At 44.6% G+C, this 19,681-nt stretch overlaps 1 protein-coding gene and 1 long non-coding RNA gene across 2 annotated transcripts in view; both read right to left on the reverse strand.

Moving 5' to 3' along the window:
• Positions 1–756: 756 nt before the first annotated feature.
• Positions 757–19,681, reverse strand: part of LOC116944650 (guanylate-binding protein 2-like) — a 39,440-nt gene continuing 20,515 nt past the window's right edge. The window contains exon 10 of the mRNA XM_076068466.1: positions 757–1,021. Within this exon, the coding sequence (XP_075924581.1) occupies positions 1,013–1,021 (9 nt within the window). The 3' untranslated portion in view covers positions 757–1,012. The remainder of the gene's footprint in view (positions 1,022–19,681) is intronic.
• Positions 4,281–11,952, reverse strand: LOC116944651 (uncharacterized). Its single transcript, XR_004403148.2, has 3 exons — positions 10,029–11,952; positions 8,817–8,924; positions 4,281–5,412 (listed from the first exon to the last, which is right to left on the reverse strand). It is a non-coding gene; the product is annotated as an uncharacterized LOC116944651 (long non-coding RNA).

Consider the following 19,681-nt stretch of genomic DNA (forward strand, 5'->3'; position numbering starts at 1 on the left):
TCGCCACCTTTGTCTCTCCAATCTCCACTTCTCCGTCAGCTCCGATGAATCTGTGCTTCCCCCACTGCCGGCTGCTTCGTCCGTGCTCACCGCTCTCCGCTATCACTGTGCTCTCTCTACTGCTGGCTGCTCCGCCTCTGCTCTCCGCTATCACTATGCTCTCTCCACTGCTAACTGCTTCGTCTCTGCTCTCCGCTATCACTGTGCCCTCTCCAGTGCTAACTGCTTCGTCTCTACTCTCCGCTATCACTATGCTCTCTCCACTGCGAGTTGCTTCTCTCTTCAGCTGCTCCACGTCTTGCCTCGTCCAGCCCCCGACTCCAACTCCCCGTTTCTCCTCACGTCCCCCAATTTATCCCCGCTATCATTACACCCCAATTAATTAACCCGCGTCCCAACAGCGCTCCGCGTGCCCGTGCACCTGTTACCTCGCCAGACTTCAAGATGCCACCTCAGCCCTGACAACAACACCAGCCAATCACAGCCGTCATTGGCTCCCCCAGCTTAATTGGCCCAATCGTTACCTCATCGTCCCAATATGACCCCCTATTGTCCTGCTCCCGCGCAAACTCACCAATTACCCCCATGCGCCTATTTATTCCACTACACATAAATGAAGCACTAATCGCTTTAAACACAGGGAATTGATTTGGGGTACTTCAGAAGCTAAACTGGGGACACATGACTGCATATGAAAAGGTCGAATTTGTGAATGTCTAGAGGAAATGCCATTTACGCCGTGCACCAACACTGCACTTAGGTATGTGTGATCAGTAAAGGATTTTTCTTCCAGCAGCTAACCACCCACTCGGCTCCCACGCGATTTTCTGCCATGTTTTAATTAGCAAATGGTGCAGGATTTGCCCATAGCGCCCCCTATGGTGGCGAAAAGACCACGGTCTCTTTTCTTCTCCGAATACATCTTCATCTGCTGCTCATGCTGATTTCGCTGAGACTCCAGTTTCTCGTCCGTCTGTTTCTCCACCTCCCTGAGTTTGTCACTGAATGACCGCTAGTTTGTCTGCGCATGCACACAAAGACAAAATCCCCTGTATAGCCTTAACACTTGGCAAGTGCAGTTAGCATTGCACACAAGAGGTAGGTGGCAAGCAATATGCCTGGCCACCTTTTTTTCTCTAAGGGGAATATTTTCACAGCGAACCAGATACTCATTTGAGGCGGCCAAGGGAAGACCCAAGACTGGTTCAAATGTTTGTATTTTGTGTTGGTGGTGAGCGGGAGTGCTGCTTGGAAGCGTATTATCAAGTATGATACTGTTTAACTGCATGCCTATACAGTTCACCATTCGTCAATGGCGATTAACTGTATGAGCAGCCAATAACAGATATTGAGATTTTCCAACCAAAAATGTCAAGATATGCATGCATAATGTATGTGCATCACACCTGCACATTATGATTAAACTATAAATAACCTAACCGGGAATAGATATCCATTGTAATTCATATGAATACATTTCCCCCTTTTGATTTTGGCACCTCATTGGCTCACAACTGATGACTTCCCATTTATCCCTCTATTTAAGGCCGAAACAGGAGTATTTCTCCACAACTCTAGCTGTCGCCTGATGATGCTGGTTGTAATTACCGGCAAAACATCGTACTAGCATTGTAAATGTTGTGGGTTTACTCTCCAATATCACTGGTGTGCTGAACTAGTAATTAATTGGCATGTTTTGCTTATGTGACAAACCTTACTAATTGACTGGGTCAGGTGGTGACGGGTTTAACAACACTTATATTTACGCTATTTAACCCAAAAACCGCTGGATTGCAGCTAGCTCATCGAAGTCTTGGTGTGAACGCACGCGTGTGTGTATGGGGAGCAGTAGCACAGTGGTCAGTGTACTGCACTATGAGCCCAGGAATCCAAGTTTGATTTCTGCTCATGGTCAATATCAGTCGTAAAGTCGGAACAAGTCCTGGGCTGCCCCTAGGCTGACTCAGCCTTAAATTAGTAGCTAGTACAGTATGTAAACATTAACACTGGGAAGACAAAGGCGGCGGGGCGTGGTACTGGCCACACCACCACCTCGTGTGTCGTGTAGACCTTCATAGATGCTCGCTAACAGAATTTACCCCATTAGCCATGTGTTGGCTACACGGGCGATCTTAGTTTGGAAGACTGAACAAAGAACCCAGGATCGTTACCTGGCCCACTGCCGGTCACGACTCGTGCCATCTGGCATCTGGAATCTGATGTAATGTTCTCACCTAGGTCCAGTCAGCCAATAATTAATTCCTAGTGCATTGGAATGGTCATTTACACCAGCAGTGGGTAGACAAATGCAGATGGGTGTGTGTGCAGTTGGCCCTACTGTAATAAGTGGCTCCGACACGGCCGAATTTTATGTATTTATTAAAGGTTCGTCACAGCCACGACTCCTCTCGTTACGCGGATGCCGTCGTTCGTTCTTTGCTTGACAGCACTGCCCTGTGCCACGTGGAGCTCACCGCTCTCTCCACCGCACCGCTGGCTGGCGGCGCGCTGAGAAGCGGTTGAGCGGCTGAAGGTTGAGCCGCCACGTGGCTGGTGGAGATGGCGAGGCAGTAGCGACGGGGAGCTCCTCTTCGATCTTCAACCACCGACCCCCGAACCTTCCGCTGCTCCCCGCTTATATTCCCTTTTCCGAGGCTAAGCCCCGCCTCTGGCCACGCCCCTCTAGGAACCTTCGAGAATGTTCCCGAGGCTTCCATGCTAGCTCCGCCCGTTAACCTTTCCCCCAGATCGAAGCCCACGACTGATAAGCCATGGACTATAGTAATGGACTGTCTGACAGTATGTAAAGTGTAAATCCTCATTAATGTAGGAGATGGCGCTCGCTTATTACACTACCACCACCTTGTGTGCTTCATAGGCCTTCATATGGGCTCGCTAACAAAATTCACCCCGCTGCTCTCGTTTGCTCCAAGCAAATCAAAACACATTTGTGAAACTCCAAATACGCCGCACGCACCCCCTTCCTCGTTCTCGAGTACCGCACAGCCGATATTTGGGGTCATTAGGGCTGCTCTTTCAGGGGCTTCCCTCTGGCCATGCTGCCCGCCAGTGATGGAGGGAAATCACGCTGATGTGGCGCCCATGCTTGGTGCGCCTTATCACCTCTAAACTCTAAAATGCCTGCCTGATTTTATCCCAGACTCGCACATGGAGACTACACGCTCACTTATGAACTACAATTTTTTTTAATTCCACGCGCACTACTAACGTGTACTGTACACCGAACTGAACACGACCACGCTGCGACGAGTGACGTCTGGTGGGACTCCGTTCCTGAGCTGACTCGCATAACTGTATGGGCCCGTATCGCTGCCATACACCACAATGACCGTGTCTCTGAGACACGTCAGGTGGGATGAGAGAAACATGTACTCACAAGTTCCGTTGGCGTTGCTGGCTAAGAAGCAAGGGAGAGTGTTGAACAGCCGTGGGATATTTTCACTCCATCGCTATCCTGACACTCACTTGTCCATTACTCTGCATTCCACAATGAGTTTTGCCCATACTTGAAAGCCCCATCCCTTCAAACCAGCGGCTCATTTGTTACCTATTATTAGCGGTGCCTCTTTCAAATGGCCGCGATATCACCATTATAATTGCAGCCCTTTGTGTGGTGTTCTAGTCGAGGTCCCCTTCAGTCCCCCGTTGCCTTCGTTACCTTGGTTGCCCATATGTGGGCAGCCATTGCATAAAACGACTATCATGTTACATTTGGTTTTACACGTTCAATTCCAGCTCTGAGGACTCAAATAAAGGTTCACTGTCATGCAAGGAAATTTCTTTCTCATGCATAGCGAGTGGAAAGTATTGCCCTCTACTATTTGGATCAGAGGCCACTTGCATAGAACTCAAAGGTAATTCTGTGATATCTTCTTCAATTTGCCATTCTCTCTGACGAAGGTTTGCACTGTATTTACATGTCACTTGATTAAATGTCTCAGTCCCTACTGCCACTGGGATTGAAAATTGCGATGTTGCAATGTTAATCCCAATTGTGTCATTTGTGCGTTATTTTTCGAACATGGCCAATTTGAACCATGACGCCAGCACACAGTGACCTACTTTGTTCCGAAGACGTCCCGAGAATCTTGTGGTGTTTCGTTGTTCATACACCGCAGTATTAACCAGGGCGGCCTGCCCACATTGACTCCGCGAACCTCCATAAAGGAGCGGCAAGCGCGCGACCACTGGGCTGCACCATCGCCATCTAAATCGACAGCCCTTTATCCGCCACAATAATGAACAATGAATTGAGCACATTTGCATGCAATGTAGCCTTTATTAAACCCACCGCCAAGCACACACGCACACGCCTGCTTAGCAACACTCAAAAGCATTGCTATGACTTAACGTCATGGCAGCAATCAGAGCTTGATATCAGCTGGATACAGTCTGAAATTCTGAATCTTTTAATTATCTTGGTAAGTCACATACATACAGTATGTCCTCATTTTATTCTCATAACTGTATACATAAATGCGAAAATAAGTGGGCACAATGATATAATATTACGGATAGACATATTGCATTCTGGTGATAGTTATAGTGCCTTATGCCAATCACCCATACTCTGAGCTAGCCGCGAGCAGTGTTTTGAGCGAGAAATTAATCCCTCGTCGTACAGAGAGCGGGGTGAGAGCAAAACGCATGACAAAGGAGAGCTTGTCGGCCTAGGGCACTCCTGATAGCGATACGTGACAAAGTATAAATCAGTTAGTCATATTTTGATAATTGTTACGTCATGTCGAATGTTCCAATACATATAAAAAAGATCTACCGATTTGTTGTAACACTTACAAATGCCCAAAACGCCAGGCGGCCAGCAACACATAGCTCTATCAAAGTTGTAATGGACAAGCATGTAACGAGAATTACTTGTGTGGTCGCGCCATTATCATCCTTCCCGGTTGACAATTTTCGAGTCTGTTCTGGCTGAAATTACGCCCCGTCAGAATTAATAAGAGGGAATCAGGAATCCGCTGAACACGGTGTCCCGGTGCTGATTAATAAATATATTTACCCAAGCCTCCTGAAACTCCACGGTAACCTGGTCGCCTTTGGTCAGCAACATCACAGTACTACCGCTCATCTGCTCATCGGGGTGAGCTGTCATTCTGATGACCGTATTGCCATTCTTATTAAGGAATGCTACGAGATGACCTTTGTTATTGGAGTGCGACTGGAAGGAGAAGTAATAGGCGCCCGGGTAGACGCACGTGAACTTGCCCGTGGTGGGTTCGTAGTGGTTTTGTGGATTGCTGATTATGATGTCAAATTTTATGGGAGTCCCCGACTTGACTTCTTGATTTGATAGTCTGGCCGAGAAGACGGAATTGGGCACCTCGCTTTCACTCCACTCCAAATATGATCTTTTCTGACGTTGAGATATATCTAGAGATACACACGTGCCATGGTATCACATATTGGTAGTGTTTTGTTTTGATAGTGCCCTATGTGCGTGTGTTGTATACGGCCCTTTTTCCACAATTAATATCAATAATAATACTTGCATATATTTTTTTTTAATAGTAACCGAAATAAATAAATAAACACCGCTACGACAAGGACCAGCAAACAGCAGATGGAGATCGCAAAAGGACCATTAAAAATAATAAACTCCGGGGCAAAGAGAGGTTAGCGACTATCTGCAAAATCTCCAGATTGCCAAAGGACAATTCACAAACAAACCTGTTGATGTAACACAGCCGCCGGGGTCACCAAAAGGGAAGGGAAAATTCCAGGCTTCAGGACCCCCCCCCCCCCTTCGTCAGCCCGCAAACAGAGTGATGCCATACAGAAAGAGATTGAAACATATTACCCTTCTTTGCTATTAATACGACGATTAAAGTTTAGAACTTAGTAAATAGGTCGACATCGTGTATGTATGCGGACAGGGAGCAAATGTATAAAACTCTTGGAATATTGGAGGTAACATCTAACGATGAACTGTTAAATCACAAATCTTGGGGACAGAAAATGCAGTGTTACATCAAGGGTTATCGAGAAGGAATGAGGCGGAATGGGACGGGATTACACAGCCAAGATAGACTGTTCCATAGGAGAGAGCCTCCCGGCCGCCTTTGTCTTCCCGCAGCGCGGGAGAGCAGGAATTTGACACCAGAGCGAGGGACATTATTATCGCGGGGGCCATCTGTACACACTGCGCTGGACTTAATGATACACACACGGACTACACCCCCCCCCCCCCCACAACGCAGAGTGAGCATGTTTTTTCTCTCGCAAGAGACGCAGAGAGAGGAGAGAGAATTTCACATTTAAGCTCGGCAAGGGACAGCGAGACAGCAGATCGGAAGAGGACATCAAGCCAGCTTCGAGGCATGGCCTGGAGACATTAACAATGGGCGCTGTGTCCCGCAGATAAGAGGGGCGAGGGGATGCTCTGTGCTGAGTTCAGCATGGGCAGACAGAGTATCGCTGAAAGTTAATTCTACATTCATCCTGATGTTTTGAGTCGCTTGCAGAATCCAGGATTGCGATAAGCTGTATCGTACTAAGCTATCAGAGTTGTGTAAGAGGTGTGCAAATACAATTTTCAAGTTTTGAGAGTGAGCCACAATTCAGCTCGACAGTTCAACAAGGCACAGCTCGGCGAGTAGCAGGCTCCAAGGGTCCCTGCGATCAACCGAGGATGGTGAGGCTGGCAGAGTAGCGATGTGCCACCGAGTGTGAGTTCAGAGCTGAAAGACGAAGTATCGCTCAAAGACATTTATTCTACATCGAGTGCCCGCTGCCAGCACCAAGCGATGTGCCACCGAGTCTGAGTTCAGAGCTGAAAGATTAAGTATCGCTCAAAGACCTTTATTTTACATCGAGTGCCAGCTGCCAGCACCAAGCGTTGTGCCAACTTGGCTCATCCAGCAGCGGAAAGAGCCTGACCAGCCGCCCGTGAGCAAAAGAGTCAGTGAACCAGCGAAAAGCACGTTCAAACATCTCCACAGAGAGAGCGCATGTGGCGCAGCTACTACAGCAGTGGAAAAAGCCTGCTGCTGTCAGCGAACCCGCGGTGAGCACGTTCGAACATCTCCATAGAGACAGCGCGTGCGGCGCAGCCCTCCAGCAGCGGAAAGAGCCTGTATCTGCCAGCACGAGCAACCCAGCCGACGCCCCGAGCAAGAGAACAAAGCAGTCTGTATAACCCTTCCCCACACTCACACCCTCACGACGCATCACCCGGCGTCTGCTTCACGAAGACACACAACACGCATATCGGGACAATCAAGAAGAGTGACATTCCAAGGTGGTGCATTAAATATCAACTGATCGTGAAGAACATTACTGCCCATTGAGTTACGTGGATACGGTCATTTAGAAGTATCTCAGTCATTTTCTTTTTAATGGCATAATCTTGCCGATGAATCCATTGGCGTATACTTTTGCCTTTGGGGAATAATAATTGTTTTGACTGCCTTTTCGCATGAATATCGCCAGATGAACTTTTAAGGACTTTTTATTCGTATTTTCCATATGCTCGTGGTACTCAGAGGAAGTAATCAATTGTTCCATTACCCAATCAACAACGTGATTATTGAGGGTTGAAGAGATGGATCCATGAAATGAACATAGCCTGTAGTACTGTGTTGGCAATTTCAAGTATAATAATTCATATTATAGTGTTAAGGTTTTTGTTTAGAATAATTTGCATGCATGTTTTAACGACTCTCCCTTCACCAACTGAGCTCGCGTTACGCGGAGGAATTAATCATGTGTGCAGTTGCCAAAGTGAAACAATGCAATCGTTGATGGTTACTGTGTTGGTACTGTGTTGATAATTCTGAGCCTGAGAGTTCGCATGTTATAAAGTTAAGGTTTCGTTTAGAATAAAATTGATTAACGCAGAAGTGGTTGCGTGTTTCTTCCTGATTTCATGCATAATAGTCTTATTTATAAGAACTGTATTCTGCATTGAGATTCGAATTTGGTGACCTGACAAACACACTAATACACTCAGTAAATCTTAAAGCGAGAATAATTATATTACTGATCGTTAATACGAAGTTAAACAACGAGCGAGTTACTCTGGAATACTTGCATCACACTGGCATAACCTCATACGATTCATTGTATGATCCCGATTGATAATCCGACCCTCGTCAGCAAGGTGGGGCCTAATTATCATAACGGCTTTCATTAGCATAATCACACCCACTCGCATAAATTAATACGATTACCTCTCGAGTCAGCATAATTTATGCGCATAACTACATCGATTAACATAATTTCGGATAATTACACAAACTTCACATTTCATTAAATTTTTATTATTTTTATAAAAAAAATTCACAACCAACATATACAACAGGTGGTTATCCTCAGGGTGCTTTACATCACATCATTTCCAGTGGATCCTGTCACTGTGGGCAGGACCCAATGGAGATTACTAAAACTGGCCTGCAAATGGGCATTAGCCTGTCAGGGGAAGACGATGAGTGCTATTTTTTGTTCCCATTTTTGGTCTTTTTTGGAGCAAATGTAGGCCGTAGAGGGAGAATAAAAAGTGAACGCCCAGTACCACCCAATAGATGTAAAAAAAATGTGACAGTGGTGCATTCGCGCAAATAGTAAATATGCAACCCATTAACCTAATAACACAGCCCCTAAAACGAACATAAATCATATAAGTAGGATACGTTTTAGAAAATGGACCTACATAGCACATGCGAATAGGATGGGCCATTCCCCAAATTTTGCCTATTATATAATTTTACTTTCAGGGTAGTGTAATGAATGACATGTTGTGGCTTTATGCGCCTTGTGTAACCAAAGATGCACCTCACCTTGGGAGAATCCCTCAGTCGAACAGACCACGTACAGCGTGATGAGAAGAGCCAAGGCAATCATGAGAGGGAGGCGAGACATCGTCTTGCAGCTGCAACGAAACCTGTCTATGGGCAACAACAGAATCAAAGAGGACTGCAAAGATCAACATCAAAATGTAATCATGGCCAAAGCCGATGATGCCACCATTACCATCACATTACCAGTGCTCTGTACCCTCCGCCTAGCTGCTGCACAGGAGACACGCGGCCTCCCATGATTTTCCCTGACTGTATCCCACCATCTGACTCAGATGGAGACTTACAGAATCATATAGGAACTCGCAGTTTACTATTGTTTTTTGGATTAGATCGCATAAGTATACAAATCAAACGGTGTCATATACCCTTCCTCTACGCGACACAGGAAAACGAATCAAGTTGTCACGTGAAGAAAAACAGTTTCCTGAAACTTTCAATGGGCATGTTTTCTTATTTTGACAGCTTGATTGGTCTGGCCATTTCACATGGAGAAGGGTAAATTACTCCATTTATAGCATACGCATGCAACCTAACCCATACACAAATTACGAATTAAAATTATGGTCCTGAAAACCCACGTAAAACCTATTCACTCAAAACACATGCTCGCATACAGACCAATAGTCTCGCACAGAGACCCGCGGACTCACAGCGACCCATAGAACTCCTCGAACAGTCTCCCCCCATTTGCTCTGAGGTCTCCTCTTCCCCTTGGTCGGCACACTCGTGGAGACTGCTCCAATTTCTGTCTAGCAGCACTCACCCATCCTGCAGACGCGACGCACCAAGCGCAATCGTCTTTACAGCATCGCATCTACAATGTGCGCCTCTCGTGTTCTCTTGTGGGGCTTGCATAGCGAACGGCTGTGCCTCATCTCATTACATCGCTGTCTTGTCGACGTCTGTTCTCCCCTCGCACTACATCTGTCTGGACTATATCTAGTCTCTCGCGTTACTTTGCTTTTTGTAGAGTCCTTAATGACGTCCACTTTGGAGATTGAGTGATAAAATCAATTTGTGCGTAGAACACCTGGCGATATGGATTAGTATGTCGAGAGGTGGTGGCAGCTTGGGAAGGACTTCATTCAGCAGTACATTGACCGTGGCTGATGATTGTGCAAATAATAACATTTACCAAATTATATTGATCATTCCTCTCCATAGAGACTTAACCCAAAACAATCTACATACCTTTTCGGATGCTGAAAGCGAGCAGGTAGTTGCTCCGAAGTTCAGGATCTTTGAGGCTGTAAACAAAGGTCTCTTGCAGTTATCCCTGGGCTGTCCATTATTTATATGAATATGCTAATGCACCTCACCATAAAGCTGTCAAAATGCATCCCCTTTACATTTCTGTGACGCCCAATCTCAGCGTCACGAAGCAATATGTATACAGTGAGGGAAAAAAAGTATTTGATCCCCTGCTGATTTTGTACGTTTGCGCACTGACAAAGAAATGATCAGTCAATAATTTTAATGGTAGGTTTATTTGAACAGTGAGAGACAGAATAACAATAACAAAAATCCAGAAAAACGCATGTCAAACATTTTATAAATTGATTTGCAGTTCTTTAAAAACTCCTTTTTTGTTTTCCACATAATGCACTAGCTTGATACGCGGTGGTTTGGCTGCTGCAGTCCTTTATTATTAAAATTCCCCTTCCTTTATTACTGCTAATCCTACATAATACACTAACATAATATGACTTTGAGACCCCTACACATTCCACAAGGAGTGACTAACTCCATATCTGCATTTGTCATCTACATGCTAAATTCATCTGTTGATATGTAAACTCCTTTGTCAAGGCGCTCTCCTCCTCCCACCCAGCTTAAAATACGCTGCTAAGCTTATCAATGTTCATTAGGACGCTGTCTTTCCGACAGCTCTGTTCGTCACCTGAAGACGGCTGCTTGCGTTGTGGCCGAAACGTCGTGAGAATTTCATTGTTTTATTTTTTTATTTTATTATTTCCCTTCTACGTGACTTTACCGAAAGAACCAAGAATATGAGTCCCCTAACTGTTGAGGGTCATCGGGTCTCCAGTGATGCTTTAGCAATCAACTAACACTGTTTAATGGCGGTGGCCAAATATTCAAGCTGGAAGCTTGTCTGTGGTTTCCTGTGCCTCTGAATTATTATTTTCACTCTGAAAAACACAGACTGAATGAGGCTGCAGCATGTATAGTACTGTGCTTGCGAAACGGTCGGTTTAGTTTTTATTTCATCTCATTGATTATGTGCACGGTTTTCGATGTGTTCTATATCATTGTTGTTTTTGGCACTGACTTCTATTTGTTTAATTGTTGTACTTATTTTATGTTACTGACTTTGTCATTTTGGTGACCCAGGTAACTTTAAAATAAGACTCCTATCATGGTCTCTGGAGTTATTGCCCTGGTCACAAAAAATAGACTTTAAACTTACACTGACACTTTGTTTTTTGCTGTCAGTCTCCTTAGATTGAAATATGTTTCCATCGCTTCGGAACTTGATGGTGATCCCCTCAAATCACAGTTCTTAAAAGCAACGAGACACATCATGGAGGGGATGATGCTGAGCGGTGGTGGTGCAGGAACGTGTCCCCGCTTGGTTCTGTTTGAAGTGTTGAATGTCGCTGACAACCTCTACTGCATCCAAAATTCACGCCATCACGCCGCTCGTGGAAAAAACGATTGATGACGACTAATTTGTTAAGACCGACAATGATTCTGATCACTTCCCACAGTCCTCAGCGCCAAGAATCAAACGCCTTTGTCAGATCCACTAAAATGATGTAGAGATCAAGCGCCATTCATGTGTAGTGGAATAAATATGCGCATGGGGGTAAATGGTGAGATCGGGCGGGGGGAAGGACATACGGGTCATATTGGGACAGCCAGGTGCGATGGTTGGGACGATGAGGTAATGATTAGGCCAATTAAGCTAGGGAGCCGGAGACGGCTGTGATTGGCTGGTGTTGTTGTCAGGGCCGAAGTGGCGTCTTAATTTTTCGATTTAAAGCTTTCGTGACTGCAATGATTCATCTTATTTGGTTCTTTCGGTAAAGTCACGTAGAATGAGAATAAAATAATAAATTGATAAAATAAAATAACACAATAATATTCTCACGACGTTTCGGCCACAACACAAGCGGCCTTCATCAGGTGAAGGGGCGAGACTGTCTGGTAGGACAGCGCTGGAGTGAAAGAGCCACGTTCAGATCACGGCCTTTAAGCCGAAGTTGAGGCTTAAAGGCCGTGATCTGAACGTGGCTCTTTCACTCCAGCGCTGTCCTACCAGACAGTCTCGCCCCTTCACCTGATGAAGGCCGCTTGTGTTGTGGCCGAAACGTCGTGAGAATATTATTGTGTTTTTTTTATTTTATCAATTTATTATTTTATTCTCATTCTACGTGACTTTACCGAAAGAACCAAAGAAGATGGCGTCTTAATGTCTGGGCAAGGAACAGGTGCACGAGGACGCGGAGCGTCGGTGGGACGCGGGCTAATTAATTGGGGAATAATGAGAACGGGGATAAATTGGGTAGACCCGAGGATAAAGGAGGCTTGGATTCGGGGACTGGACGAAGCAAGACGTGGAGCGGAGCGGAGCTGAAGTGAAGGCAGCCAGCAGTAGAGAGAGGAAAGCGGAGCTGAAGTGAAGGCAGCCAGCAGTAGAGCGAGGAAAGCGGAGCTGAAGTGAAGACAGCCAGCAGTAGAGAGAGGAAAGCGGGGCTGGAGTGAAGGCAGCCAGCAGTAGAGCGAGGAAAGCGGAGCTGAAGTGAAGACAGCCAGCAGTAGAGAGAGGAAAGCGGAGCTGAAGTGAAGACAGCCAGCAGTAGAGAGAGGAAAGCGGAGCTGAAGTGAAGGCAGCCAGCAGTAGAGAGAGGAAAGCGGGGCTGGAGTGAAGGCAGCCAGCAGTAGAGCGAGGAAAGCGGAGCTGATGTGAAGGCAGCCAGCAGTAGAGAGAGGAAAGCGGGGCTGGAGTGGAAGCAGCCAGCAGTGGAGAGAGCAGAGTGATAGTGGAGTTAACTGAGAAGCAGTGATAGTGGAGTTAACTGAGAAGCAGTGATAGTGGAGATAACGGAGAAGCAGTGATAGTGGAGATAACGGAGAAGCAGTGATAGTGGAGATAACGGAAAAGCAGTAATCGTGGCGATAACGGAGAAGCAGTGACAGCGGAGCTGACGGAGAAGCAGAGATTGCAGAGGCAAAGGCGGCAAGTGAGTCGAGTAAGGCGCGGCGAGCGAGCCGTGGCAAGCAGGGGAACTGTGAAGCATTGAAGGCATGTGGAGAACTGTAAATAAAGTGGTGTTGGAAGAAAGACAAAAGTTGTCCGAGTGAAATCAACCACTACACATGCAATATCTCCTTGAATTGTCTGGCAGTAAAAAAACATAACCATTATACAACTGGCAGAACGTACGATGCAGTGGCTCTGAGAGATAGATGACACCCATGGGGATGAGTTGAACCATAAGTCTGCCAGAATCTTTCCAACAATCGAAAGTATGGACAATCTGCGATGAGCATTGCATCAGATGCAGTCCCTTTTTCTTTGTAGACGTGGACGATTGAAGTCTCGTTAACGACTCCTATCACCGATTCCTCATTTCAATCAGATGAATCAGTCCATTTCGTCGTCTTCCATTGGGGAGCATGCCATATTTGATGTAACCTTCTGGAGGGTTCTCGGAGTGCTTTCATCAGTTGTCAGTGGATTCGTTAGCTCTTCTATTAAAGATACACCAAATTCAACGTACCACTCTAATATTCCTGTTTTTATGGCCAATCTGGTCGCTTGTCATAGATGTTTTACTAAAAGTAAAAGTATTTCATTTCAAGCCAAGTTAATGCCTGTAATCCAGGACTCTGGAGGCAGCGAGAGTTGGTGGATCACACAAATCATCTCATAAATTTTGATTTAAAGCTTTTGTGACTGCATGGATTCATATTCTTGGTTCTTTTGGTAAAGTCACGTAAAAGGTAAACAATAAAATAATAAAAATATAATACAATAAAATTCTCACGACGTTTCGACTGCAACACAAGCAATCATCGAAACGTCGTGAGAATTGTATTGTTTTATATTATTTTATTGCTTACTTCTACGTGACTTTACGGATTAACCAATAATATAAATCATCTCTTGTTTACAGCCCTGAGCCAGTGGTGGAAATTCCCCATTCCTGCAATGGACAAACACTGTTGACTTCCCCACAAAGTGGCACTTATTATATCGACTCTGAAGAGATGATGGGCTGCGTAAACCCCCAATTAGAATTGTAACTCAAAACCTTCCGATTGTGAGCCACTCACTATCACCTGAGCTTGTTTGAATCATTCATGGATGGAATAAATGCATGTGTAGTGTCCTCCGCGGTGTGTGTGTGTGTGTAGGACGCACGCAGTCGGAGACGAGGTAGTTGCAGGAGTCACCTCTTTTATTCCGTTACACCAATCTGGCTATTCACACTCACAGGATCGCCTCCTCTCTCAACCATGTTGCTGTACAGCCCGGCCTAGGCACAAACCTGATCGCGTTGCACCGACGGCATCGACCGAGACAGCCAACTACTGTTCGGCCGTGCAATTATTTGGTGAAGGCGGCGGAGATGACAGTAACGAGGAGACGAGTCCGCTCCCAGAAACAGCAGCCCAGAGCTCTTGCTCTCCACTGCTTTTATTCTACTCGGCGTGGCCTAGCTCTGCACTGGCTGCGCCTCCCTTCTCGAACCCACTAGTGGGTTCCAAGGGCCTCCCAATCAGGTCTTCCGTGACCCTTGCACCAGTTCCTCCGCCCTGCCAGCACACCTGTGTATATGCTCGACGGAGTGTGCGCTAACTGTCCACCGCAGTTGCCGCTGCTGGACAGCAGTTAGCGCTGTGTAACTACACATGGATTATTATCAGAATTGCATTTAGACTGTAAGAATTTGATTAACTATGAAGCTCTTTTTGCAGATGTCTAGTAGCAGCTGGTTTGAAACTTACAATAAACAATACAAACAGGAGTGCAAATTATAGGAAAGCTAAGCAAGTTACTAAATATAAAATAAATTCTATAAGTACAAATTGCATAAGTAGTACAAAGCAGCAAAACAAAAACAGTCCCAGACCACACCAAGACAACACACAGTCCCTCAATAAAATTGAAGATTAAAATTGAACTATCGATACATGGGTAAGGATCAGAGTTACGAATCACATTGACAAATATGGTTGTATCCAGCAAGGCTTCAGAATATTTTTGAAGAAATATTTAAGGGAGGAAACAAGGTTCTTCCCAAACATTGGTACTAGAACAGCAAAGGCTTTGTCAGCTATTCCAATTCATGTTCTTGGGATAGTTAAAAGGCAATTAGATGGACGACTGAGGTTTCTTTGGTTTTACAAGGGTTGGTTAATTTTCTAAGTATTGCGGAGATTTGAGAAAAAGGGTTTTATTAATTAACCTGGCCCAATGCAGATTTCTTACAGCATCAAGTAACGTGAGATTGTATTTTAAGTAGATGTCACAATGGTGGGTCCTATATTGTACATTCAGTAAAAATCGAAGAGAAGAAAGATAAATGTGATCTAGTCTGTTTAGTAATTCATTATTAGCTAATTCGTAAGCAGCATCACAGTAATCAATAATGAAAATCAGTATAAAATTAAGACAACGCTTTGCATTGGTTTACTTAAATAAACACTGAAAATGCAACTATCAGATGAATGTAAATATTTTTATTGGCAAAACCATGGAATAGAATTGGTCATCGATTATCTGGTGGACAATTTTCGAGCTTCAAACATTATCCAGTGGTCCCGGGCTGATCCGATGAAACAAAAAGCACTCCAAAGACTACCAGTCTGGCGTTTGACACAATGTGCATGACAAAAAGGTATCTATGCTTGATTTCAGTGTCTAATATCTTAACTATGAAATTCATTTTTGTCTCTCTCTCTATGTCTGTGCACGTCTTGCAACAATTTTAACTGACAAACCGTTGGGTTTACGTTTCAACAAAGTAGACAGATACAACACAATGATCCCCCAGACGAAAAGGCGCTATTTGTTTTTCCCTCTGGTCAAATGTAAACTCATAAAATCACACTTTTCAACTATTATTACACTGATCGCTGCGCCAAATGACGCATTTGCGCGTGCGCGGAAACAGGCAGATAATGTACTCTCGTATCTTACAGTACTTGGCTATGACTAACATACAGTACTTGGGCTAGAATAACAACAGATACTTGGGCTAGGACCGCACCCAAGTAGCGACGACATGAAGACAGAGACGACACAGCGACAGCCCGAAGACGACAACGGCGTGGAAACAGTCCATCCCGAGCCCAGGGCAGCCTCGACCTCTCTCAGCCGCCGCCTTAAATTCCCCCCGGCGTGGCATTGCCCCGCCCCCGGCCACGCCCCCTTTCTCAAACTGTCTCAGCCAATCCCGAACATCCCCGATGGTCCCTCCTGTAATTATCCCTTGTGACCACTTGGCCAGGCACTGTCCCTACCCCCTCACTGTCTCCACCCACGCACTGTCTCTCTCTCTCCGCACTGTCCCTACACCTACAAAATCAAAATTGGCTGGGGGGGGGGGTCGACAACTCTTTTTTTTAACCTTTTAGATCAACTATTTACTCCCCACTTAATATTACTTTTTGATTCAGGACTTCTGAAAGGCTCTTATCATTTTGTTGACGGACAAAGGGACAGACAAACGGAACGTCGGGCTTTCACAACAGCTTAGTATATGTGTATGTATATGTCATGTTTTTAAGATAAGACAAAGCCGGGTACTTCCTACTAGTAATATATAAAATACATTATACACTACATATGACAACTTAAACGATGAAAATGCTACACGTACATTCATCTTTCATGACATAACCAGAGTAATGAAAAGATAAAATAAACAGTGCGATCTGGCGAAAAGTGCGTATAAGTCGGCGTTCGCCAGCTCACCGGTCTAAATAAAGGCTGCATCAGTCCGGGGATCGGCAAACGCAATTTGTTGAAACAAGAGTGGAGTACGCACAATCGCCCCATGCAAAGTCTTCTAGATGTGTGTGTGTGGTAAGTACGGTACAATAAAAATACAGTAACTTTTACAGTAGGATATTTATTTCGTATTTTTGTGTTTATTTATGACAATTTCACATTTTTAAATAATTCAGCTAAAAAAACAGTAACACCTAAAAAATTAACTGTACACGCATTCGCACCTCTGTACGAGAATTTACAATAGCATAGTTTATGCAGCACTTGGCATAACTTTAGCTAAATAATCACTGACAATGCAAGCTATCAGATGAATGTATTATTGGAATTGGCTAAAGGACGCAGCACATGAGGTCATGTGAATTGCGCCATTGACTCTCTCTACGAGAATGCACATTAGCATAGTTTATGCAGTGTTAGGCATCAGTTTCAGAATAATAAAAACGCTGATACAAGGATTATTTAACAATAGCGTCATCGTGACGCCGCTGTGCATTACATTGGTTTTGCCCAATAATGTTATGGAGTTACTCTGAATGTTCTTTTCTTCAAAGTTGGGGGTCATATAAATATGAACGTACAAAAGGTTCGTTAAACAAATGGATGCAATAGTAGAGTTTGTGGGCATTAAGTGTGGTGGTCACATAGAGGACAGGGGGCCACGCCAATAGAAATAAGGAGAGAGTGTAACATATAACAATAGGTTTTACCCTTTTTGGCAATAAAACTTAAAAACATAACATACAAATGAAAAGATAACTCATTAATTTAAAATAAAATAAAACCCGAGCGCGCCAAGAATCGATTCTTTAAATCGCGCAAAGGAATCGAAGGTTGTAGATCACTTTAGAATCGTCTTGAAGTGACGCCGCGCAACAGAAACATCCTGGATAAACCAGCAAATATTTAAAAAACGTATTACAACGCTGTGTGCTCAAATCCCAGTGTGATGCAAGTCAAACAATAACAACCATAAGATATATTAACCATATGTTTTGTAATTCACCAAAAAAACTTCAAAAACAATGTAACAACAGTAATCATAGGAACTGTGATTCTCATTTAACAATCAACGATATAAATAACATCTACGACCAAACTAGCAGCCATAGCTGGCAGCATGACACTTCCAGTGTACGATGTGTGAGTGAGTCAGCGTATGATGAGTGAGTGTATGATGAGTGAATGGGTCAGTGGTTGTGTGAATGAGTGTAAGATAATATAAGTTGGTTGCATGTCGGAAAGTATGCTAAACATTTCGAACAGACACACATTCACAAATTGTCCTATCATAGATAAGATAGAGTCAGCATGTACTACTGTAGTGAAAGCTGTAGTCATAGCAGGATACCACCACAGTCAGCATGCAATGCTGTAGTCATAGCAGGATACCACCACAGTCAACATGCAATGCTGTAGTCATAGCAGGTGCCACCACAGTCAGCATGCAATGCTGTCGTGATAACAGGTACCACCAAAATATGCACTGCTGTTATCAAAGCAGGTACCAACACAGGAGTATGCAATACTGTAGTGAAAGCAGGTACCACCAAAATATGTACTGCTGTAATCATAGCAGGTACCACCACAGTCAGTATGCACTGCTGTAATAGCAGGTTCCACTACAGTCGGTTTGCACTGCTGTAGTCATAGGATACCACCACAGTCAGTATCCACTGCTGTAATCATAGCAGGTACCACCACAGTCAGTATGCACTGCTATAATCATAGGTACCACCACAGTCGGTATGCACTGCTGTAATCATAGCAGGTACCACCACAGTATGCACTGCTGTAGTGAAAGCAGGTTCCACCAAAGTATCCACTGCTGTAATCATAGCAGGAATCATCAGTCAGTATGCACTGCTGTGATGATAGCACGTACCACCACAGCGGTTTCCACTGCTGTAGTGAAAGCAGGTACCACCACAGTCAGTATGCACTGCTGTAATCATAGCAGGTACCACCACAATCAGTATGCACTGCTGTAGTGATAGCAGGTACCACCACAGTCAGTATGCACTGCTGTAATCATAGCAGGTACCACCACAGTCAGTATGCACTGCTATAATCATAGGTACCACCACAGTCGGTATGCACTGCTGTAATCATAGCAGGTACCACCGCAATATGCACTGGTGTAATCATAGCAGGTCCCACCACAGTCAGTATGCACTGCTGTAGTCATAGTAGATACTGCTATTCAGTTGGTAGATCATGCTATATAGAGTTAGTAGATACTAAAACAGTCAGTAGATACTACTACGGTCTGTAGCTACTGCTATAGAGTCAGTAGACACTGCTATACAGTCAGTAGATACTACTATAAAGTTAGTTGTTACTACTATAGAATCGGAAGACACTACTGTAGGGCCAGTAGATACGGCTACGGTCAGTCGTTACTGCTACAGTCAGTAAATACTACTACACAGTCAGTAGCTACTACTGGCTCAGTAGATACTACTGTACAGTCAGTAGATACAACTACAAAGTCAATAGATACTACTTCCTCTGTTGTATGTAGGGTATGTAGGTATATATATATATATACCTACGCGGGGGTAAAGATATTTTTTGAGCGGGGGGGGGGGGGGTCGACAATTTTCAGAAACCTTTTAGATCAACTATTTACTCCACACTTTCCATAACTTTTTGGACTTGTACAAGCCTCTTATAATTTTGTTGGTGGAGAAATGGACAAACGGCCCACCGGGCTTTCACAATACCTTAGTATCTATGTATGTATATGTAAGGTTTTTAAGAAAAGTTTTGAAATATATTTTTCACCCGGGCAACGCCGGGTACTTACCGCTAGTAACTAATAAAGAAAGGACGCAAGTCTCAACGTGTCGTGGAAGTT

The sequence above is a fragment of the Petromyzon marinus genome, chromosome 21, assembly GCF_048934315.1.
Source record: "Petromyzon marinus isolate PM22_M1 ecotype Great Lakes invasive population chromosome 21, UKy_Petmar_22M1.pri1.0, whole genome shotgun sequence".
NCBI classification, from domain to species: domain Eukaryota; kingdom Metazoa; phylum Chordata; class Hyperoartia; order Petromyzontiformes; family Petromyzontidae; genus Petromyzon; species Petromyzon marinus.